Genomic DNA, 24,660 nt, shown 5'->3' with positions numbered 1-24,660 from the left:
GCCCGGAGATAGAGAAGGATGTGAGATAAAGGTGGAGTTAAACTCACCGTAGAGGAAAAGAGGTGAGCCCACCTCATACAAGCCTGGCAACCAAACATGATATTTCCAATACAGGCTTAGCTAAGGCATGCAACCAAATACGGATCTTCTGCATTGGACTAGCCAGGCTTATGCTAGCCTGGGTTAAATTCCTAATCAGGCTAGACTAGACCACAGAACCAAACAGACCCAAAGCAAATACTATACATCTAGAAAAAGTAAAACGATCTATAATTTGGAAGGAGGGACTAAAAGTTATCTAATTAAAATAATTTACAAGAATCCTGAGTAGCTTTGATCCAATTATTTCATTAGTGTGTACATAAGTCCACGTGCCCATTTACCAGTAGGTGATCAATTCTAATTACCGCTACATGTCACTATACAGAGGCAAAATATACAGTGATAATTCTGATATATAAACTAGTAGTTCCAAGTACTTCTAAAGTTCTAATGTAGTAAACCTGATGAAAGTACACTACATATGCCCAAAATCGATCACTGCAACAAAATCCATGGAAGCAAACTTGGAACTGCTGCCTTGCTTTGCTGTCCAAGCTTGTTCGCGAGAGGAATGGAACTATCATTCAAAATCGCTGAACTCGCCGATATTCTTCTCACCGGCAAGGATCCTTGATATCTGGAGGCCCCGGCTGAAGGCCTGGTTGAACAGCAGCCGCGTCTGGAACTCAGAGACGAAGGGAAACCATGACAGGAAGCCTATGGGCAGGAAGAGGATGAGACCCATTATGTTTTCGTATGACCTTCCGAGCTCCATGATGGAGTCCCATAGCATGGTCCTCCTAAGCAATGGTGAGCATGCTTGTCCAATCTGCGAGCGAGAAATCATAAAAAGTAATTTGGTAAGAGTGAAAAAGATGACATGAGCCTATCAGGGCAAAATTTGCTGTTACAAGAAATCTCGGTACTCCTAGAATTATACAACTGCCTAACGTGTTGCTGATCAATGTGCATTCCGATCAACTGCATCTCTATGATTCTCTCAACTCACTGTGGCATCGATTTATTTTGCATAGCCTTGCCTACAGTATCCTCAATGCACTAGTGTTTAATCATCACGTTTGGGACTATTTTTATTCTGACTATAATTCCCTAACAGATAGTTCAAGCACAGCCAGTTTTTATTTATTTATTTTGATCCATTCATGTGCAGGTCAGAATGTTAGATTAAGCTCTTGAATAGTTTCATACATGAAAAGATTAAACTATCAAACTAGTTGGTAAACGGAGGGCTTCACTCACCAGAAGAATGCACCATCCAGTAGGCAAGAACCCAAGTATACTAGCGAAGACATCAGAAATAGTAAGGTTTAAGACAACAAACAGGACCGCCATCACGGAGACAAAGCCAAGGAAGAGAAGACCCTTGAGAATGCGGAACATGAGCTGCAGATCTGTTCCAAATTTCTGCCGTCCTATTGAAACCATCTATGAAAGGTAGAACATACAGTCAGTAAGACTGAAGCGTAGAAGGAAGCTAGACAAATGAAAGGCCACGGTCTTACCTTCAGGACTACTAGAACAAGGAGCATAACCACCCACGACACTGCATATACCTATAAAGGAAAAATGACATGACGTTAGAATACCCGTGGATGTACAGATTATAAAAAGAAAGAAAGCAGATTGTGTTAGACAAGTCACCATAATGCTTCTGTTGTGACGTGCTACTGCTATGTTCAGATGGTAGACAATGCCATACTGGTAGATCAAGAAACGAAGTGAAATGATGATCTCCAACAGAAGGGCTCGAATGCTAGTCTTCCTGAGGTGATCCTGCTCACTTATCCACCAAGCTTCCCAGCTTTGTTCCACAGACATGCCGATACCCCCTCGGTTGCCCATCCACTTCCTCCAATCAGTCCAGTCGTCAACCGTCTTCTGCCACTCAAAGCATGATGGATTGAAGATAAACGGCGCGAAGAGCCATGAAGCAACTAGGAACCACATTGAGCAGGTAACAAATAGGTATAGGTTCGAGCTGCGATAGGAACTTCCATAGACTAGATATACAACCAGAAGTATCAACAGTTCCAGTCCTTTAACAAAGTGGCTACGGGAGTACATGCGGTAATTTTCAGCAAACTTAGCATGGTACACAACAAATCCACGGCCTGTAGGTCTGTATTTTGCACCACCATGAAGTATTGTTCTCCCATAGTAGTGGGTTTTGGTGCCAAGCTGGAATGTGAAGAACACAGAGGCCAATTGAAGCTGCATGATTACAAACTCTCCTAATGCTGTGCGGAACCCTTTCTCCAAGCCAACTTCCATGACCATAGGGAGGACAAGCAGCAAACCTAGCTGGAATATAGACTGCGAAGCCATTGCATTTTCAAGAGCCTTGACATTCTGCTGATTTCGTGGATCCATCAGAATTGATTTTTCCAGACCACTCATAACAAGATAGAGTCTCCCATACAAAAATACATAGACAGTAAGCACAGTAACCTGAAACAAGGAAAAATAGATCAGGATCATAAAAGATGCAGGGTGGAACACAACATTTAGATACCAAGCTTAAACTATCTCAGTCACAGCACTTTGATTTTGAGTATAAGGACACCAAAACACACACTACCTTTGTTGATAATAAAAGAAATACTCAAAGGAACAAATTTGAACAATTGTTAGCATGGAAGACTATCCAAACAGGACTGCTTGACAAATTGAACATACTGGTGATGAGGAAGATTATCTCCACTTGTGACTGTGGATGCATTTTCAAGTGGCTAGGGTAACTCAGAATAATGCTTCCTTTTCTCCATTAAATTTTGCAAATAAATTCTGTAGTTTAGGTTTTCTTTAAGTTCCAGTAAAGCTCTTCCTACCTTTTGCATACCAGGAAAAAATTTATAGTGTAATCATTGACCATAAAGTTCTAGAGATCTTCAGTTATATCGTAGTTTCTTACCATGCTACTGAAATAAAACCCAACTGTAGTGAAATAGAAAGATAGCATTCTGTAGAAGTCAAATCTGCGTCCCAGCCGATAGATGTCACGGCTCAATGTTTGTTCACCATTGCCATTGGCCACCTTAGCTTCGAAGCTAGAAATCTGATTCATCCCCACATCACGCCCCTTACCGACTTGCATGTATTCGTGATGTGTAACATTTCCTCCCCTCATAGTTGAATTAAAACCTAAGAAATCAAATTCTGTAAGTGCTGACAAGTTAAGGGACAAGTGCATGTTGTTTGTAGAGGATGCAGGTACCTGAAAAGATATCTTCACTCAGATTTATAGTCTTTGAAGCTTTACTTATCCCTCCTCTGGTGATATGGAAGAGTCTATCAAAAATATCTGGGTGGCCATAATGGAATCGAACCCTGTTTTCAAGCAACGATGAACAACAACGAACAAAGCCTTGTCACCATAAGAGAGCAATAACATGACGGGAAGAAAACATACACTTTGCACACACATAGGCAAACATCAAAAATACCAAACCAGTCATTATACGAAAGCACGGAAAGAAATATTAAGTCTTAGTGATTTCCAGTTTCATCTTGAAATTCTTTAGTTTATGTTTGTACTATCATCTTCCAGCAAGTTCCTCTCCACTGGTGCAAACACATAATCCCCTCTTGTTATCTCTAGAAACTAGATCCAACGCTCTCTGCTGTTTTAGTAGATTGGAACACCGAAACAGTTCCATGTTATCATGTACTCTCCTAAAGGTTGAAAAGAACAATCCCACATTAAAACGAAAACGGTTGAAAGAGCAAGACAACAGTTTTAAGGGCTGTGCTGACATCAGTACAGCAGCTTATACACTTCTATTGAACTTACTCCCTCCAGAGTGGACCTGCAGTAGGCCTTTAGGCCAATGGCTCTTGGCCACAGTGACAAATGTTAGACAGTATGTGCAGTAAGGATGCGCTGGAGCTAATATTTTGAGCAAATAATTTTATTAAATTGGACCCCCACACCATTTATTTATAGTGCTACGATTATATTTGATCTGAATTTGGGACTAACTCTTGAAGACTTCATCTTTATTTACTCCAATCTCCAACTTGGAATAAAACTAGTATCCTATCTCCAACAATATTCTCTTTGGCCTCTTTTAAATTGTACTTAGGTGTTTAATTTATGCTTCCAAATGTCAAATGCCATGAGATATAAATGGTCTAACCAGCATCTAAATGTGTGTTCTCACTTAAGGGAAAAATAGGACATGTCTTTGTAAATTTGCGGCATACCCCATACAAAACCAGAAATACAAATAATGGTTCCTCATCAACATGGTTTGGCCAAAAGGAAGAAGCATAAGTGGACAGTGGACCTATGGTCAATTTGAATAAATTTTCATTCAAAGTAATCAATTATGCAATCTATATTGTCAATGGTATTTGTGTGTACTGTATAGCTATGGCTATCTGGCCCATTTGACCCATATGGCCTATATCGCTTGTAGATCCTCTGAAACACAAGAGGCACAGGCCATATGGGTCAAACGGGTCAGGTTTGTGTGTACTGTATACTCCAGATAGCTATAGCTACACAGTTCACACACACCCATACACTTAAACATATATCAACATGAAATTAAAGATAGATTTTCATACTTGAGAGGATTTGCCAGAACTCTTTGCCCGATAGTGACAAAACTGGTCTCTTGATTGGACATAAACCAAGCCAATGACGAAACACTAATACAGAAACACAGCAATAATATTAGCAATACATACTTTGGGTACAAATGGCGTGAACAAGGTGTAATTAAACAAATATTTAGGTATATGGGCATACCTTCCAGTAAATATGTGCTCACGTAGGCCTAATATAGTGGGTTTCCTCTTCCCATACTTTCTACTCTCAAACTCTGCCAGCACATTTCTCATTTTAAATGCCTCTTCAATATAATTATCCTGTGAGTAAAGTAAAATCAGTAACACGCACTTTAGCGTTACAATGTGTCAAATTGGAGTTCAAAACTAAACCTGATTCATATCAATGGCCTGGAGTGCTTCTCCCCTAGTGAAGATTATGGCGTGATTTTGGTTTTCAGGTTTCCCCTCTCCAATATCTGTTGGTTTGCCGGGAAGCTTTATGCGGTAAATTTCCTAAAACAAAATTTACAGAAAGCATGAAAATGGAATAAGATTTAATCATTTGTACACAAAAATAACAGGATGTTGCTAAACCTGAGCATTTAGTTACATAAATCTTTGCACAATTTGATGATAAACTACTTATTACAAATATGACACAAACTATAAACTTCAGAGAGAAGTGTGGATTTAGGAAAAGATGCTTTTCTAGGAGTGTAACCTTAAGAAAGCATTACTGTTATGACACAGTAAACTCTTCTATATCACTAGTAAACTCTTCTATATCACTATATGACTTCATGTGTTATGCAGCGGTAAGTGAAATCTCCAAATTCTATTCGACAAGTACCTCATCATACTTTTCACCACCTTTGACAAGAACAGAATAATATGTCTTCTCAGTTGTTCCATTTCCAGTTGGAGCTTCTACCTCATCAATGTAAGCAACACGTAGTGATGGGTTCCTGTGTAATTCACAAGTCAGATGGGTTGGAGCAAGCTAACTATGTAACTATAGTGCATTAGCTTCTGTACGTTATCATGAGATTGAGGATATTCAGATAGCAGCTTTTGTCTTTTTCGTCCTTGGACGTCTTTTGCATGCCATAGACTTGACATGAGACAACATAGGTGAATTTGATATCAGCAATATCTTGTGCCATTTCACTACCAGACTGCAACTCTTGATAGGATTCTATTGATCTGTCTCTGCCAAATTTAGCTGCAAAAAACCAAACGTGGAATCAAAACATATAAAGATAGACACAGATTGGAAAAAATAAAGATATAAAGATGGACACATTAATTTTACCAGGATCTATTGTATCTTGAAGGCATTGAATTTCAAGTGCCCTCCTGTAGTACATCATTCCTCTTACTAGCAAAGTAAAAGCAAACAGTTAAAGAAAATGTTATATGTTCAGGAACCACAGGATCGCGCTAATGATTGTACCTGTTCTGGTGAGCGTTTGACCCCTATAAGATGCCCAATAACAGATTTCCTTCATCCTTTCTTTAAGATGGTCTTCATCCCTCGGTTTAAAATGTATCCGCTCAAGGAAGTTCCTAAATTCATCTATGGACATACAAGAGTCATGGTGAGTCATTTTCTGACAGCAGAAATAACTAGATCAGTTTTAGGTCTAGCATCTGCAAAATACCTGGATATATTTTCCGTAGATAGAACAGTATTGATATACCATCCTCATTGGGCCTATCAAGATCTTCTGGGGAAAAGAGGACCTCCTCTTTGAAGTATGGAGTTAAAACACTGATGCAAAAGAAGAAAGTCAATTAAACAACTATCGTAAATAAGAACTTATAATCAAATGCTCATGTCTAGGCATGCTCCGACATAAATATGCTAATGTGAAAGCCATTTGCTGACTTCAGAAAATAGTTTCAAACTGAGTGCCAAGAAGGCGAAGAGCCTTGCCAACACAGATTGATGCAGCAAAAGAGAGGGCGAGTGAGCTAGGTTGCCTACCTGAAGGACATCATGCTACGGACAGGTGGTGCCCTTGGCATTTTCATAAAAAGTGAGTTTGCAAAAAAGGTGATCCTACGCCGAGCTTCCAAGTTCGTTGGTACATATATAGCAGATTCCTTTGTTGTCAACAACAATTGAAGCCTAATACACTGTTAACACAAAATATCACCGGATAATATACTCCTCCTAAATATGTAAACAATATTGCTAAAAAAGTGTAACTACAGAAACAGATTTCTTGAAATGAACCACGACCTTCTCTCTCCAAGCAACATGCCTCAATGAGTTCAGATTTAAATTTGCAAATAGTTGTTTTTGGCCTTCGTCCTTCAAGATACTGCAAAATTCACACAAGAAAGAGAGGAATCAGATATTATCTATGAATCTGCCCATTTCAACATACATCTTACCCTTGTCCATCTTTCATAATATCTTGTGTGATAATTTCCATTATATCTTGCAACAGATTGGCAATCTGTGTATTTTTCTTTACAGGATCATTCTCATCATAATCCTTCTGCAAATGGAACAGACCAATTTTTTGGAAATGTAAAAGGAGCATGAGGTGCTGAAAATATATTTATTTTTTAAAAAAGAAAAAGAGTAGGGGTTACTAGTATGGTGGTACCAGTAGAGTTAGCAGCTTATCAAACTTAGCACTTAGCTGAGGAAGCTCATCCAATCGGAATTCTTTCACGAGTGATTTACGTTCCATGCTATCTTTAATGCTTTCACGTATTCTATCAACAACTCTGTAGCCACAGTGCAATGCAATATCAACAAAACTAGTTAGCCACAAATTACACAGCAAAACATCAGCTGAGGGGGTCAAAGAAAAGATGGCTTACTTCTTATCACTTTGTTCTACTATAATGCTGTAAAGGATATCCAATAATGTCTCATAGCATTCTATTACAGCATACTCAGTATAAGGATCCTGCTTTATCCTCTTCATCAATTCTTCATCCTTTTTCTTGACACTCTTTGCCATGTCAAGTGCAATTGGAATCTAAATACAAAATATCTTAGTAATTAGTATAACAGAATTCCCACACGGTTATATAGTAGTTCAGTAGTGCGTAATGTGTGTACCTTACTGGCGAGAAGGAAAGGAGGCCACTGAAAAACACTTGTTTCACCGCCAGATGATGGAACAATCAACAGATTTTTCTCCCTGTGAAACAAAGGAGATAGATCATTTTATGGTGTGGCACAAGTCAATATATAAAATAAAGAAAAGTTTAACACCAATTGTGACCTATTGCTTAGTAAGTCCTCTTCCCGTAAAGAATTAATAAATGCATTCCATATGTCAGCAAATTTATCAAAGGGCGGGGTCTTGTCCTCCTGGTGGAAAAAGTTCATTAAATCCAGTATTAAATCATTAAAACAATGGTTTAAATAAGATGGGTACAAAAAATTTAGTGCAACCAGACCTCTTCTCGTTTAAAATGACTACCATGATAGGGTACAAGTTTTTTGGCAAATGCTCTTGGAATTGCCTCAAATCTTGATCTTAACATCCCAAGGGTTCGGATCTTCATGGTAAATAATTTGCAAATATAATATCAGTAAATATAGAATGTCAGCACTTAAAGGGTACACTCGTCTCCAGCTACCAACCTCACCCAAGCGGCTGAAGGCACCATTTACTCCACCGCATATTGTGGAGAAAATGGCATACCATATTTGTGTGTCCATGAAGTATACCTGTATGAAAATTTAAATTAGGGGGAACTTTTAAAAAAAAACTATCACAGAAGCTCATCATGTACATACCATGACTATTGGAGCCCATACAGTAGTCACAACTCCTAAATTATGCTGCACTGTGAAATTAAGCATCTTTTTCAGTGTTATAAACATTATATAGGAATTACATATAATTATACTACAATATCAAAAAAATAATCTTACAATTTGGGAAGAACTCATGCCATTCATAAGGCGGCCTTTCCAGTGACATGATTATCCTGGTAGGCTCAACTAGAGGAGAAATCTGCCAATGGTAAATGGCCATGGAAAATTTCAGTAATACTTGTACATTGGAAGATATACAAGATTCAAAAGTCTCTTAAGTAAAAAAGAGAAAAAAGCAATGAAAATGATTCTGAATTAAGATTTTGTAGAAAACTGTGGAAGCGTGGCAATGTAGTCTAATGGCAAAGGACATTTAATACGAAAAAGTTGAAGTTACTATCTTTGTGGTTTTAGTGCTAAGATATTGTAAGCAAAAGCTACCAAGAGTAATAAAGGATAACATTTTCATACCAACCTCAACATAAAAACTGAACGCGAGCTTGCATATAAGCAATAGAATCCAGAAGGTCGTGTACCTGGTTTTATGTACAATAATTAGTATCTGATAGAGATGATAAGATGGAAATAATAAGTGAAAAGAAAATGTAACTCTTACTTAAGAAGTGAGCAAATGTCTTCATACATGCCGCGCGCAACATATAATTTTGGCTGATTAGAAAATAAAATATGTGAGAAGTTATTTACAAATAATTCTGCTAATAACTTAATGTACATAAATCTAGTTAAATATAGAACCTTACCTGTGTCCACCACAAAAAAAACCTAATAATACGAGAATTTGAGCGCTCTAAGATCCCTCGAATTGGTAGAAATATGAAAAACAGGGCACTTAAGATGTTTGGTAGCATGTAAAGAGCAACAGCAAAATTATAAATTGATTCACTCTGCACATTTCGGATCCAACTGCTGAAGAACTTCACAAGGCCTGTGGGATTTTGAATGGAGCTTGAGTATGTTATTGGAAGAATTATCAACCAGGCAATGGCTACAACAAATTTCAGGAGACATCGTATCCTTTGTGAGCACTCCAGGCTCTTCCAAGCCTTCCAGTTTAGAATTATCTCTAGCATAGCTGAAAAGGTTTAGAAGACCAAATTCAGAAATTTAATTGTATTAAGTGCTGGAGCAGCACCTGATTGTATTAAGACTCCACATACAAGTTGAAATTAAGAAAAGATTTGCTTAAAATATGCAGTATGGGAAGTAAAGTGAAATGCAGAACGCCGTTGAATCCCAAAGTAATATTTTACCCTGAAGGAAGTTCAGGAATGCTGCCGTTATGAAGATTGTCGATACATTTCTGAAAACATCTGCTTCAAATATAGAAGAAAGTGTTCCGGAAGGGCTCCAGGCAATAATTACCATTGCCTGAAACAAAAGAAACACATTATGTGGCACGCATTAGAAAATATACAATCTTTTGTGCAGGGACAAAGGACACCATTTACCTGGAAAGACAATATAAAGAAGGCCCACATACGATCAAAACTTCTGAATAGGTGCAAAAATGTGCGCACTTCAACAAAATTTGTTTTTGACGCCCTTCGTCTGCGGATCGCATGATCATGTTGCTGTGCAAACATCTAAAGTTAGTTCCGTCATAATACAAGGTATACTTAACCTGATCAAATTTCCTTCAGCAACATGCATATGAACTCATGAACAATTAGTTGCAAATTAACTGCGCACCTAAGTTAGACATATTTTGAGGACCTTATACCATCAATAAGAAGCAATTGCTATATGACATCAGACAGCGTGAAGCTACAATTACAACACCCAAGAAAGGACTTTTTATTACAAAATGTGTTGTTTTACATGGCATTTGATTCTTTGGAATACAAGCAATCAAATCATCAAAAGTAGGCATATAAATCACTTGATATGGCATCCTTTAAAAAATATTTATGACTTCTAATTACATATAGTATTGTGATTATTTTGTCAAGTGGAACCAACTTATAAGCCTTTGTCCTTTAACCATAGCACCTTCAGGTTAACCTTTTACACAAAGCAAGAATCAAAGTGTAAGCAGGGTGCTATGTGGAAGCAGGCCCCGCCCCTCAAAAGGGTTAAGCAATGCAGCTTTCGAGAATGAGGTATTTCAATGGTATCAGAGCCGACCCTTGCGGTTGCGTGTACAAGGTATTGTGCAAGCATATGACGCATAGCATATGTGGGTCCAGATGATACACACGGCATAATATATAGCTCCAGCACTAGACGTACGATTGTGCGCTAAGAGGGGATGTTCTTGGACATTTGCCCAAGTATGGGTGAGTTGGACCGACGAGGACGTTGGGTCCTTTGAGGGGGGTGTATGTGACACCCAGCCTAGTTTAGATGTAGCCTGGTTGTGGCCCATGAGTGCTGCATGCACATATTTAGTACAACCTTGCTAGTTGAGCAAGGATGGAGCCAACTTATAAACATTTGTCCTTCACAGGTTAACCCTTTTACACAAAGCGAGGACAAAAGTGTAAGGAAGGTGCTATGTGTAAGCGGACCTGCCCCTCGGAAGGGCTGGGCAATGCAGCTTTAGACGACGGGGTGTTACATTACTGTTATTCTCTTTATTGTCCCTCCAGGCCTTAAGTCAATTAGTTGAGATAAGGCTAGATATGATTAGATTTGCATCTATTCTTTAGTTAAGGTTGCTAGGCCCTATCTCAATGGAAACAATTGTGATCAACTAAGCAAAGACTAAACCACATATGCCCCCTTATGTTTCCCTTCCCATCCGTATCCATCTATGCTCCCTGTACTGCAGGCTGCTTGTCTTCATGTTGCTAACCAATCAAATCCATCTCTCTATCCATTCCGTACTTAACCTCAGGAAGAAGTTGGTCCATAACCAGACAAGTGAGGGGATCCATACTACAGGTATTCATATGATGAAACTACTCCATAGTGAAATTTTTAGTGAAATTTTTATCTATTTAGAAACTTCTGTATTATTGATCTAATACTTCAAGTGACTATTAGATATATTCTGTAGAGATGCTTACTTGCTATAGTTCATAAGCTAAAACCAAACAATGCAGTTAACTACTAGTGTAACTCATGTAAAAATGTTTTGGACCAGATTATTATGAACAGATGAATTTCAGCTTTGTAGAATGAGACAATACATAGTCAAAAATGCTAGAATCCAGTAGCCTTCTCTAAACTCCACATGCGACCAACCATATAATGGTTAGAGAGTTGACGTGAGGAATGTGGATTATATTTCTTGAACCCGATGTTAAATCTTGTGTTGAAAAACAGAAAACCAGTAATTCTTATGCCAAACTACTATCAGTGCATATTAAACAAAAGTCAAGTTCGAGAAAAAAAAGTGCATATTAAACAAAAATCTGAATAAATGCAAAGAATGAATGAATAACCTCAGTTTCATTCTTGGTTCTGGTAGTCTCTGCAAAGAAGTCAGCTGCTTCATCCATTGGCCATCCAAGTTTTTTGAAGCATTTTTTCGACCTGAAAATGTGGAGGCTCATCACAATAGGGAAACTGGCAACAAAACTTGTTTGCTTTTTTTTCAAAACTTATAATGCCCTCCTTTCCATATTATATGTCCCAATTTCTTTGATGTGTTTCAATAAAACAAAAGGCTCTTACGAAAGTGGAGCATTTAGTCCAGTATTTTCCTATATATGCCCTATCGATGATAGGGTGGTAGAATGTACTTTTCTCCATCCTTTCAACTTCCCCGACTCAAGTATCGGTTAATGGTGAACAGGTGAAGAGATTAATCATAGAAAAGGTCTTCAGCATGGTGATCTGCTCTCATCAATGCTTTTTATTCTGGTGAAGGATGTTCTAAACCTGCTAAGAAACCGGGCGGACACAGCTGGTATTTTACCAGTATTATCAGCACAAGGGCTGAAACACTGGTCTCAATTTATGGATGACATGGTTCTATTCCTTTGTCCATTGGCCACAGATCTGGTCACCACCGAGGAACTACTGCATCTCATTGGCATTGCCTCCATCGTGAAAACTAACTTTCTATAAATGCTCAATCATTAACTCCTACTAGATGTTAAGAAGATTTTGCAGACGCCTAGGAACATGCCCTGCGAGATAAAGGGTTTGCCTTGTATTTATCTCGGACTTTATTATCAGGGAAAGAACAAACGAAGCCCCGAGAGTCCTTATTGATCAAATAACTGATTATCTACCTGCAGGGAAGGCTTCTCTCATGAATAGGGCTGGTGGGTTGATTATGGTCATAGCAGTACTCTCTGCTGCACCTATCTAGCTCATGATTGCAATGGAACTTCCAAAATAGGTTCTCAAAGAAATTGACAAAATAAGACGTGGGTTTCTATGGAAAGGTCAGGAATGAGCGAACAGTGGTAATTGCTTGGTCTCATGGGTATGTTTGCTGATTCAATTTGGAGGCCTTGGGATTCATGACCTTCAAACCGTTGGCTGGACTATACGGTTATGTTGGCTCATGGCTGGAGAAGACTGCTTCCTTTAAATAATATTATTTTATTGGAAAATTGCAGAAATAGGTGCCGAAATATGGAAGTTGCAGAGAAGACTGATCCAAGTCGACCTGGAACAGTTTCCAGGTACAGGTGCTCCCCAATCTAAAGTCGATGTTTTTTTTCTCGGACAAGTAGGAGAGCTGCACGTCATTGTATTAATAGGTAGAAAAAAGTTTCGAGTAAACGCCGAATCCAAAGCTTGGGTTAGTTTTTTATTACATGCATGCCCGTAAAAAAGGAAAAAACCTACCATGCTAGGCCACATCAACGCAGCAAGGGACCTGGCCCTCTTGCTCCAGCCATGGACCAATGACTCACTTGCTCGACAATCTTCTACAACACTACCTGGGTCCGAGGTTGGGCGTTGCCAAACACACAGCAGTTACGGGACTTCCAGATGGACCAAGCCATGAGGATTACTAGGGAGCTGAAACCCTTCCGCACGGCCGTCCCTGCTTTGAGCGAAGCCTCCCTCCACCATCTCTAGAAGTCCACATCATGCTGCAAAGGGACAAGATGTTAGAGACCCGCCCTGTCAAGCGATTCTGCCCAGACTTGTCGCGAGAAGACACAAGAGAAGGAGTTGTATGGTCTCCTCCTGTTCACAGAGGGGACATCTATCTGGGTGTTGCAAACCTCGTCGCGCCAGCCGATCCATCATCCAGCATCTGTTGTAAGCGGCAAGCCAAAGGAACATCTTGCACTTCAAGGGCGCCCAGGACTTCCAAATCTGCTTACAAGGCTCAAACTTGGTTGACCCAATAAAGAATCTTCCATAAGCCGAACGAGCGGAATAGGAACCTGAGGCCTCGGGTGTCCAAATGTGTTGGTCAGGCTGCCCCTCGTGCAGATGAACCTCCTCAAGTGCCTCCCAGAGCTTTAGGTAATCCACGATCGCTGGGACAAACAGACCCTCACCGATATCCTGGATCCAGCGCCTATCCTGCAAGGCCTCATGAACCATCCTCTCGGACAAGGCACGCTTGCCTATCCAGTTGGTGCGGCAGCTCCCGCGCCAAGTGCAACTGGGACTTCACATTGCCCACCGACCTTTGGCTCCAAGCCTGGAGGGCCCTGGTTAGCGCCTTGAATTTCTCTACCAGCCCCTCCGTCGAGCATGCTGACGCAACCGAAGCCGACCAAGAGCTAGCTACGCGTGTTACTCTGAAGGCCCAAAATTAGCGGGCAGTGATCAGAAATGCCGGCAGCGGTGCTCTGTAGGACGGAATCAAGGAAAAGCTAGTCCCAATCCGAGGAGCAGAGGAGACTCCCGATCATTAGACCAGGTGAAATGCCGGCCAAGCAACTCGATCTCTTGGAGCTCTGTATCGTCGATCATCCACCTGAACCTTCCTATCATGGCCCGATCAATGTTGGGGTTCTTCTTGTCGGCCGAGCGATAGATGAGGTTGAAGTCTCTGCCTACCAGCCATGGTCCCAAGCAGGCCGCACGGACATCACGTAGCCTCTTGCAGGAACAAGTGTTTGTTGGCGTCCAGCTGCAGTCCGTACACCTCGGTGAACCACCACTCCCAGCCGTCATCAAGCGCAAACCACACCAAAGCCGAGAAGGAATCGACCCTAGTGGTTGTCGCCCTGCAGACGCATCCTCGCCACGCAATCAGGAGCCCAACACACTAGACGCAGGGAGCGAGACACAACAGTCAAAATCAGCCCCCAACGTGGACAAAATCGTTGCCGTTGAGACCACCACTTGTTTGGTCTCCTACAGGCAAACAATGTCAAGCTTAGTCGAGGGCACAACGTCACTTACACTGTTGTGCCGCGCCCGGCGATGGAGGTCCCGAACGTTCCAAAACAGAATGCTAGACAGATTCACTGGGAAACAAAATGATTGGACGGCTAGTACAAACACCACCAGGCAGAGCTCCTGGTCAGGATCAACGAACACTATGGGAGCAATCCATCCAAAGAGTGCCGCCAGAGCCGTAACGTGCTCCTGAGACAGAGGCTCCGAGAAGAGTCTCGCATAGTCATCCTGTGCTTCCACGGTGATGTGCTCCTGTTCTCCAAGAATCCCAAGCTCGCACATGAGGTTTGGCCTGTGCGCGCTTGGTGGCCGTCGACGCCGACAGGCGTGCATTCCGGGTCATCCGCTTGCTGCGCCGAAGGGGTAGCGCCTTCACCAGAGCGAGCTCATGTGGCTTGGGGTCCGGCAAGACGCCGGAAGACGGTCGAGACACCCGCACCAGGAATTGCTCAAGCGGTGAACGGGGCGGCGACCAAGGCCCCTGATGCTTGAGTCGCTGCTGGCGGTAAACCACCATGCAGTTCTTCCGTGGGTACATCATGTGCTGAGGAGGCACGACAGCAGTAGCCTCTTGGTCGTCCCCTCATCCACAGTTGGGCCGCCGGTCTCGACGTCCACAGCGCCAGAGGCCATCCCAAGCCCATCAACGGTCGTCGGCGCTGGGTCACCAGCCAAGCTTGGCTCGGAGGCCTGCCCACCAACCTCAAGAGAGGAATGGGCATGGGCTGAGGGAGCAGGAACAGCCACGGGCCCCTTTGACCCAACAGTGGGCTGCACCAGGGCGCGATTCTGGGAGCTGGGCTGGAGAGCGTGCGGGGGGACGTCAGCCCAACAGCCAACCCGCTCCCCACAGGAGGTTGCAGTTCTGATGAACGGTGATGGTACATCCACCAAGATCTGGACTGATCATTGGCTTCATGGGAGATCAGTTATGGAACTTGCGCCTAACCTTACTTCCCTAGTATCAAGAAGAACTTTGAACTACAGAACTTGATAGGAGGCATTAACTGATAGAATGTGTCTCTAATGTTCAAGGACCTTTGTCAATCTCTGCTTTGGTGGAGTACCTAGAGCTGTAGGAGACACTGGACATTACACAACTTCAACATGACACACCAGACCAACATTTTTGGAAGCTGTTGGGTTCAGGGACCTACACAAACAAATCAGTTACACAATCTTCTTTGTTGGACGCTGAAGGTTCGCTCCTTGGAAACGTATATGGAGATGCTGGGCACCTTTGCCTTGGAAAATGTTCATTTGGTTACCTTTGTTAAATAGACGCTGAACAAGAGATAGGTTATATGGAGAAGATCACTGCACCCGGTGTGATGTCCCCTTTGTGACCAGTCAGAAGAAACATTCCACATGTCGTCACTTCCTGTGTAGTGTCTAAGGAAGTCTGGTTTTCACAAAGGCTTAGCCTCAAGGATATGTCCTTCTCTCACTGGTGGTGCGGACTCTGAAAAAGTTTGGAGAAGGGCTCCCGCAAAGGATTTAACACATTAGTTCAGTTGGTCGCTTGGGAAATTTGGAAGCACCGGAAAAATTGTGTCTTCAATGGAGCTTCACGTAACCCAAACGAGATCTTGCAGTAAATACAGAATGAATGATCTTTGTGGTCGTGCGCTTTTAGCTGGATACGATCCTTCTTCTCTTTTGGTAGTTTGGGCAAGAGTGATATATGTTTAAAGTAGGTGGTTACTGGTTAGGATGCTTGTAACCTAACATTTCTTTTTTTTCTGATTGAGTTACAAGCACCGACTAATTCAAGCCAAAAGCTTTTGGATTGATTGGTGCATGCAACTCAATATGGTATCAAAGCTAGAGGTCTTGAGTTCGAATCCTAGCGGGCGGGATTAAATAAAATAATTGCAGCCGACACACAGCTATCCTGTATGTTACAGAAAAATAAAATGATAGCGCATACCAATGGTCTGGGAAAGGAAATTTCCAGGCAGCCTTAATCTTGCCTTAATCTTGCTTATATTGCAAGGAGGCTTGTTCTTTTTGGAGTAAAATGCACCAGAGGTCCACCAACTTGTAAGGGTGTATCATTTAGGTCTACGAACTCCAAAAGTGCAATTTTAGGTCCATCAACTTATAATTTGTGTCACTTAGGTCCATAAACTTTGAAAATTATAGGTCCATAAACTCTGAAAGTGCATTTTGGGTCCATAAACTTGTAATTTGTGTCACTTAGGTCCATAAACTCCGAAAGTGCATTTTTAGGTCCAGGAACTTCATCCATGAGAAGAGTCGTGTGGCTACAGACGCGCCCACAAAGGTCGCCCCGATATCGCTATCCATGAATATCTTTCAACCCCTCACCGAGAACCACTCTGGGTTGACCCAAGTCTAACGTCGTCACGAGATTTTTCGCCACAACACTTGGCGCCACCATATCCGACTACCTGTGCCACGGAGGACATAATATCCCCTACCACGGTACACATGTTGAGTCCCTCTGTGACCTCCTCTACCTTTCTCAGAGTTTGTGGACCTAAGTGACACAAATTACAAGTTTATAGACCTAGAAATGCAATTTCAAAGTTGATGGACCTAAGTGACACCCTCTTACAAGTTGATGGACCTCCAGTGCATTTTACTCTTCTTTTTTTTTTAGAACATGCAGGAGGCTTATTCTTTGTATTAATTATTGCAAGGACGCTTATTCAAACCTAGGACCTCCAGAAGATAAGTAGATAACTCAACCATTTGTGCCATTGCTGCCATATCAAAGGTGGGTTTGAATAATTAATTGCTGTTTCTGATGAGTAGATATTTACTTTTCCTTTTTCTCACCTTGTCAATGTTTTACAGTCGTCTAATCGAACCTAGTCGCCATGGCACCGATAAGGTGATTAGTGGAGATTAGTCATTGATTAGGCCGATTAGTCGAGCCTAGTCGTCTGTATAGTCATCCTATACATCCAGGACCGATATGATATGTATACTATACAGTACATAGTATATAGCAAGCATCAACACCACAAATTTTGGCAGGAGCTCCTGGGCAGAGGGTATCTCCTAGCAGCGGGGAGGCATGGAGCTCCTGGGCAGCAGGTGCCATGGAGCTCCTGGGCGTTTCCTTGGCGGCGGCGTGCTCCTGGCTGGCTGGATGCGCTAGCGGACACGCCTTTCGGGCAGGTGGCGGCGTGTATTTTGGCAGGCAGACGGCGGCGTGTCCGCGCGTGTGTTCTAGCGGGCGTTTTGGGGTGAGGTGGCTTGGCAGCACCTGCAGCTGCGAGATATATATTCAAAACCTAATGAGCCTAATTGCCAGCCTAGTAGCCCACCACCCACTAGCCGAGGACCATGATTAGATTCTCAAATCTGATTGTTTTCAAGCCTAATCAGACGACTAATCACAGTTAGTCGTAAAAGTCGACGACTAACCGGACAACTAGATTTCTAGTCGCTCAGACCTAGTCGCTAGCCCTTATCGGTGGCAAGTGAGAGATAACCCCGACTAATCGCGACTAATCGCGATTAGTCGGACGACTAGAAAACATTGCACCTTGGTTGCAACCAGCGTTATGGAAAGCATTAAGAGCTAGGCAGGTAGAGTGATTCCTAGCTCCTCATGGCATAGGCAGTTTGTTTAAAAAAAATGGTGAGAGGAAGCTGATTTTTGAATTAATGGTTTCATATTTCTTCAATATTTCTTAATTTCTGCCTTTGCTAAAGGACATGAATGCACAATGAAAAAGAAATTACCAATATTTCAAAAAAGAAGAGAAGGAAATACCAAAAGTATTCGTTCAAGTCATCATAGTTTCTCCACTTTGAGTGGCTCACTGTACCACGTTTGCTCCTTGCAGCTTCCTTTTACATCAGGTGAAAAATTCAAAAAAGCAAACAACATTATAAAAGGCAAGTGAATTAGCTTTATAGAAATAATCCTGAAAGGTATTTATCACTTTAGTAGCATCGGAGTTCTGCACGGGATGCTATAAAACTGAACAGTGCCAGCCTTTGATGCTATCAAAGTGAACCAAAAATTTTGGTTATGTTTTCTAAACTGTATTATTTTGATGCTATAAAACCAAATTTCTCCTGATAAGTAATAGACAGGATTATTAACAACTGCAAACTCATTCCATTAGGATGTAGGCATATGGACCCATATACATTAACAAAAACCTATGAGCAAATACCTTCTGCATAACACTGTAGATGGGTTGAATTACTAGCTGCAGAAATGCATCATCACTCCCCTCTCGCTGGAATGGTGGGTCAAATAATCCTTCTCTTCTATCAGATATTATGTCATGTAAATCTCTTGCCATCTACCTCATGAATTCAGGGCAAAAAAATATTAATGAATTAGCATGTGTTAAGACATGAACGATGGCATTGACCCCAAGGCCATTTATGAGGAAAAGAACATTGTTGTGATGTTCATTTTTATGATTTGAAGAAGACGAGTGCTTGATGAAAAAAGTACAAAAGTTCATGCAATGATTGAAAAACATAGAGGTTCTTGCAATAATTTCAAGGTACTAGACACTAGACAACATGACTGAAACTTGTTCTGTATACTTCATTCTTACATATTTTTATTGAAGTTTATGCTAATCTTTGTTCAGTTCAGGTGTTGCATACACAAACACATCCACATAATGACTTGTTATATTGATAGACCTGATGTTCCCTAGATGCTTACATGGTGCCCTAAATTTACAAAAGCTGTAGCATCAATATCAGTTTTACATAAGGTGACAAATTATTGCCTGGAACAATCGCTTATTAACATGTCTTTGCCTTAGGGGACAGAGGACGAACTATTATGCTCTGTCTCAACACTCAGTTTCCCTTTTCTCATGGATATTGTGAAAATCCATACATGTAACTGAGAAGTTAACTGTGTTCTCAGGAGCCTAACCATGACAGCATAATCTTCAGATATGGAGACGGCATTCTTTCATGAGATACAATTAATGGTACCCATGCAGGCTAGTATGCCACACACTGGCTTGTACAACCAAATTATGAAGTACACACAGAGAGAGCATAAAAGCTGATAAAAACAACTTGACACACCAGCACTGCTTGTCACTATCTTTTGAAATTTATGTACATCAAAGAAGAAACAGCTAATGAAATATACCAAAGAAGATTTTTGCATGAACTTGACACAGAAAAAGGATTTGGACAAACTAAATTTTCAATGTAATATATCAAAGAAGAAACAGCTAGTAACTAAGATCACAACTCCAACACGAAGAATGACCGAAAAAAGTTGAATTATGTTGCCACTTACATGGTGGAAGATATAGCAAAGACATTCAGGCATAAAGCGAACATTTGAAGCTTCACCCCAGATCAGTAAATACAGCCCTATGTAAAGAAGCTCTGGCTGTTGTGTGGAGGCATCCCTTGGGATTCTGGGATTTAAAAGATCTCTTAGTTAATGAGGTACGGGATTTCAAGAACAAGATGCACATAAAACTGATACATATTGACCTAATGTTTGACTCCAAATGCAAATATCGACACCAGGAGTTGTAATTCTGAAAAATCTTGTCCATCAAGTCTATCACTGTACTATTACGTATCTGCAAAGGGGTCATGTACATGCAAAAGAGCCCGTAAGAAGATGGATTGATTCAATATAACTGAAACAAGAAGATTGAAACAACTTTTTACCATATGAACGTGACTTTCACTCTGGTGGGCATTACCCCGTTGTCTCATGTCAATGTTTGCAAGCAGCAAAATCAAATGCTCCTTTTGATTCTCAACATTGCCTTTCTACAACAATGAAACAGAACATGACATTACAAAGACATGTTTATCAACACTAAACGCATAATATATGATGCTATAAATCTTAGTTCCTAGGACAGAAATCAAATGACACTATATTACTTCATAATTAGAGCAACATACGAAACAAAATATCCATGAATATACATGATAGAAGTCTATACTTTAGCCTCATGGGAATGACAAACTACAGGTAAAAGTCAAATAAACGGAATCAAATAACATTCCTTTTATTTATATTACTATGCATACCAAGTTTCAGGAATCGGTGTGGGAAAGTTGTATTTGTTGCCAAAGTCATTTGTATTAATACGCAGATATTAATACACCAGACGATGTATAAAATATTGTGGCATAGCCATGAAATTTCCTAGTCCCATGATTTACCAAATCACAGGACAGCAAAGGGATTGTGGGTTGTTTGGATAATGAATTTCTTATAACCGGGTATGTCAACTAACAATAGCTACTTTGCACTTTATATGCTCAACTTTAGCAAATCATGCAAACTGCTAGTATGCAACTCTTCAATCAAAGTGCTCGGTGTAACTGCACCTAAATATTGGATTGGCAAAGGCTGGGCATGGGTCAGAGGACTATGGTAGGCACTAGCCATTTGATCTCCAGGGGAATGCATCCTTACATATATATTGATGATTTACCTCCGAAAAGAATCTATCTCCGTAAACAAGAAATCCTAAAAATATGTAACTAGCATGATTGACTAGACAAATTATGAGATTTAGATGCAGCTAACAAACTGAAAAGGTAACCTTCCAATTAGCTTCATGTGTGCTACAGTAATAATGACTGAACGCCAGACATGCAGCAATGAAAAACCCATATTTAAACAAAAAAAAGACATCTTTTTGCTTAAATTACAAATAAAATCTCAGATCAAAACCAATAAGCCTTGCAGGTTTATGTCTGTAACTTCTTCCTTAAAATTTTAAAAATATAAAAAGTTTGCAATTCCCAAATCAGACATGCAGAATTTGAATTTGATAAAGCAAGATAGTATAGTCAAGAAATGGAAATCCATTGGGCATTCGTTTAGAGACACCTGAAATCCAAATGTTTGCCAAAGCCAATCAAGCAAATCGTGGACCATAGGTCTGTCCATTTCGTCAGGCACTGTTTTTCCATCAGAGCTTTGTGGTACTTCGACCCTTGGCATTGGAAGACCATCCATGTGACGAAGAAGTCGCACTGCTGCTTTGATCTGCATTTTGCACAGTGGGTGAAATTCATACTACATTTGGTAGTTTCAAAGCAAACTAAGTAAAACTTAAGGTACGTGACCTCGGGAATTTCCATTATTGGTTGTCTTGGAACAGAAATATTAAGGGGTAAAATGTTGTACTGTGAGAAAGAAGCTTTCTCTTTTTCAATCCCTTTAGCATACTTATCATACTGAAAAGAAAAAAAGGTTAAAGTTAAGTTATTACATGGCATAGGAAACGTGACGGAGATGAAGTAACAAGTTGTAAGGTAATGTAAAGATTGGTTACCGAACCTCGTGTTGGCCAGGTGTCACGGTTTTAAGAACATCATATAGGACAGAAGCAACCTGATAGTACCGAGCCATCTCCTCCCTGAATCATTCAACAATCAAAATGTTAATGTAGTGAAGTATGATGATCTGTAAGGTTGCTAATACAGCTCAACAATGATCATCCTTACGGTTTCCTCTTTTCATGATCATCCTCCAGATATTTTTTACAGTAATGCTCATAGAACCTTTGTATCTCCCTTGCATCAGTTGTAGCAAGCCTGCGCTTTGTCTCTTGTTCATCCTGCCAAACAAAAAATGGCAAACATGAACACACCACATGTATTGTTATTTTTGGTTGCATGGCAGAAAGAGTAGGTGACATAATGAGACATTTTAAAGAGTAGTTGCCATAATGAGACATTTTAGTCTTGAGAGATGGACGACTCACACTGACTGTTGAATCCAAAAGCCCTTATTTCAGAGTATTCTGTTACATAAGTAGAAATACAAACCCTTTACACAAAGTTCTCTAACAAACTGACACCTGAAGCAGTAAACGGCTGCCTTACCGACAAACGATATGTCAGGAAGTACTGAGACAAGCTACCAATACCACCGTGACTACACAGAAAAAAATGACACCATGGTGTATGGCTTAGCACCGGTATCAAAATACCCCAGTTTCGACTTTCGAGCCATTTTTTCTTTTGAGGTAAATACAGTCGAGCAAATGTATTAAAATAGGGTTCTGAGACCTCTGAACATACAGGAAACACGTGAATAAGATGACTAATTAATCCCTTCACAAATCACTCAAGCTTATGGCCAAGACATTTGCAGCTTAAGAAGAGCAACAGCTACAAACTAGGAATTCGATTAAAAAATAGAATAAGAATATACAAACAGGTGTTTGGCTGTTTGGTGTCAGCACTAGGGTCCAGAAATTGAGCAGTGCATAAAAAGCTAATACAACATTCTGTTAATCGCAGCTGGCATGGAATGATGAAGTGATGAGCATTGAGCATAAGCATACCTTTTCAAGCCTATGCAAGAGGTACGTTTTGAATTGCCGAACTCCACGTCCACTTGAGTTCGGATCCATAGTGTGAGCCTTCTCGAATGCAGTAAAACGACCTTTGTTCAGAAAGCAAGGACGAATAAGTGAAAACAACATTCAGGTTCACTCAAATGGAGATGGTGGACCAAAAAAATATGGACATGAATGTCTTTTTCGTTGTTCAGTTCAAATAAGCGTCAGGATAGCGCGCACATGTGCGGCTACCCTTAACAAAGCAATTCGCATCGCAGCAACCGAGGAGTTAAAATTTGAAACTAGCTGCGTGCGAGCACATACAAAGGTAGGCGACGCGCGGGTTCTCCTCCTCGATCTCGTTGGCGGCGCGGAGGATGGGCACGATTGGCGCGAGCGACGAGGGCACGAGCTCCACTATTTCGACGCCGTCCTCCCCGGAGAACCCGTCGGGGCGCATGGTGAAGGCGCGCGTGGGCGCCCGCCCCATCGTCCGCTGCCGCCCCGACATGGACCGCGGCACCGGCCCCGACGGGCCGGCGCCGGCGCTCGCCATCCCCTGCTGCTGGTGGTGGTGGTGCCGCCGCGCGCGGGCGGGGGGTGGCGGAGGTGCTTGTGCTGGTGCGGCTGACTGACCGCCGCGGATGAAGTGGCGGCGGTGAGGAAGAAGCGAGGTGGGGAAGGGAGGGGAGCGGGGCAAGGCATCTCCGTCTTAAGAGAAGGAGGAGGAGGGCTCATCGAGGTGGGCGGCCGGGCGGCTGTGGTGGTGGTGGTGCTGAGTGTGGAGCGCGCTTTTTCGCTTTGTGGCTTTGGCCGCCGCTTTGGCTTTCGGGAGATGAGATGGCGTTGCTTTTTGGCGGGGAGGGATGGAGGGGTGGCCGGGCTGGGGGGATTTTGGAATGCGGATGGCCGGCGACGGAAGCAAGGAATTTGCGACGCCGGCACCGGCACGGGAGTTTCGGATTCCGGTGGGGTGGGGCCCGGGGGGTCGGAGGGTGTGGCGTGGCGTCCGGGCGCAACGGGCCGACGAAGACGGAGGGGACGGGGTGGAGCGGCGAGCACTGACGGGTGGGACCCGGGCAGTGGAAATGGCGGCTTTTGGAAGAATTATGCTTATTCCTCTCCCTCTTTTTAAGATTTATTGTTATTATTATTATTAAAATCCTTCCCTTACTGCAGACAAGATCCCTATTTTTATCTCCACCGATGATGTTGAGTACCTATGGTTAGTTTATTTTAATAAACTTCTAATACGCTGAGAAGTAGTGGCGGAGCCGGGCCCCGTGGTCCGTTGCGGAGCTAGGATAAAAATTAGGAGTTCTTCAATCCTTCTTCTCCTCTTTCCTCTCTTTTTTTCTTTCTTTTCAAAATTCTATTCTTTCTTCTTCTTCCTTCTCAAAATTTGTAGGAGAGCTTAGGGGACTTTCATATGAGCCAGGGTGGTAAGGGAGCTCGAGCCCCTGCACCCTTCCGTCCCTGCACGTGTTGCCTGTGCTGCAGCCCGAGTCCAAAACCTAAATCATAGTAGTATAGCAGACTAAAAAATGGTAAAGTATTGAAGCTAGTAAGAAGTTAGCAATCCAGCCCGGGCTTGACATGTTTCTAGCTCCGCCCTTGGTGGGAAGGATAAGTAGCTGGCTTAAGTGATCCGATAAAGCTTAGATTATC

General features: G+C 41.7%; 1 protein-coding gene across 3 annotated transcripts; it reads right to left on the bottom strand.

The window, feature by feature from the left end:
• Positions 1–281: 281 nt before the first annotated feature.
• On the bottom strand, positions 282–23,830 carry LOC112892064 (callose synthase 7-like). Of its 3 annotated transcripts, XM_025959130.1 has the most exons (42): positions 23,317–23,830; positions 22,996–23,096; positions 22,151–22,263; positions 21,984–22,062; positions 21,770–21,880; positions 21,531–21,689; positions 20,348–20,452; positions 20,165–20,256; positions 19,962–20,085; positions 18,856–18,987; positions 18,447–18,523; positions 11,815–11,905; positions 9,877–9,999; positions 9,679–9,796; positions 9,169–9,500; positions 9,024–9,076; positions 8,883–8,943; positions 8,525–8,606; positions 8,387–8,436; positions 8,231–8,317; positions 8,044–8,145; positions 7,866–7,954; positions 7,700–7,781; positions 7,456–7,616; positions 7,236–7,359; positions 7,018–7,124; positions 6,863–6,944; positions 6,605–6,756; positions 6,279–6,388; positions 6,071–6,193; positions 5,930–5,995; positions 5,653–5,839; positions 5,468–5,582; positions 5,008–5,130; positions 4,817–4,935; positions 4,633–4,716; positions 3,278–3,390; positions 2,975–3,204; positions 1,705–2,511; positions 1,566–1,616; positions 1,303–1,488; positions 282–871 (listed from the first exon to the last, which is right to left on the bottom strand). In XM_025959130.1, the coding sequence occupies exons 1-42, from the start codon at positions 23,546–23,548 to the stop codon at positions 623–625; spliced, it is 5,784 nt and encodes a 1,927-aa protein (XP_025814915.1). In that variant the 5' UTR covers positions 23,549–23,830; the 3' UTR covers positions 282–622. The 3 variants fall into 3 exon arrangements, with proteins under 3 accessions (XP_025814915.1, XP_025814916.1, XP_025814917.1); XM_025959131.1 differs by lacking the exons at positions 21,770–21,880; positions 21,984–22,062; positions 22,151–22,263; positions 22,996–23,096; positions 23,317–23,830 and having other exon boundaries at positions 458–871; positions 20,348–20,448; positions 21,531–21,573; XM_025959132.1 differs by lacking the exons at positions 20,165–20,256; positions 20,348–20,452; positions 21,531–21,689; ... (3 more) ...; positions 22,996–23,096; positions 23,317–23,830 and having other exon boundaries at positions 458–871; positions 18,856–18,991; positions 19,962–20,066.
• Positions 23,831–24,660: the final 830 nt, after the last annotated feature.

The sequence above is a fragment of the Panicum hallii genome, chromosome 5 (genome assembly GCF_002211085.1).
Source record: "Panicum hallii strain FIL2 chromosome 5, PHallii_v3.1, whole genome shotgun sequence".
Lineage (NCBI taxonomy): Eukaryota > Viridiplantae > Streptophyta > Magnoliopsida > Poales > Poaceae > Panicum > Panicum hallii.
The sequence above is the reverse complement of the archived record's forward strand: the minus strand, read 5'-3'. Positions and strand labels throughout refer to the sequence as shown.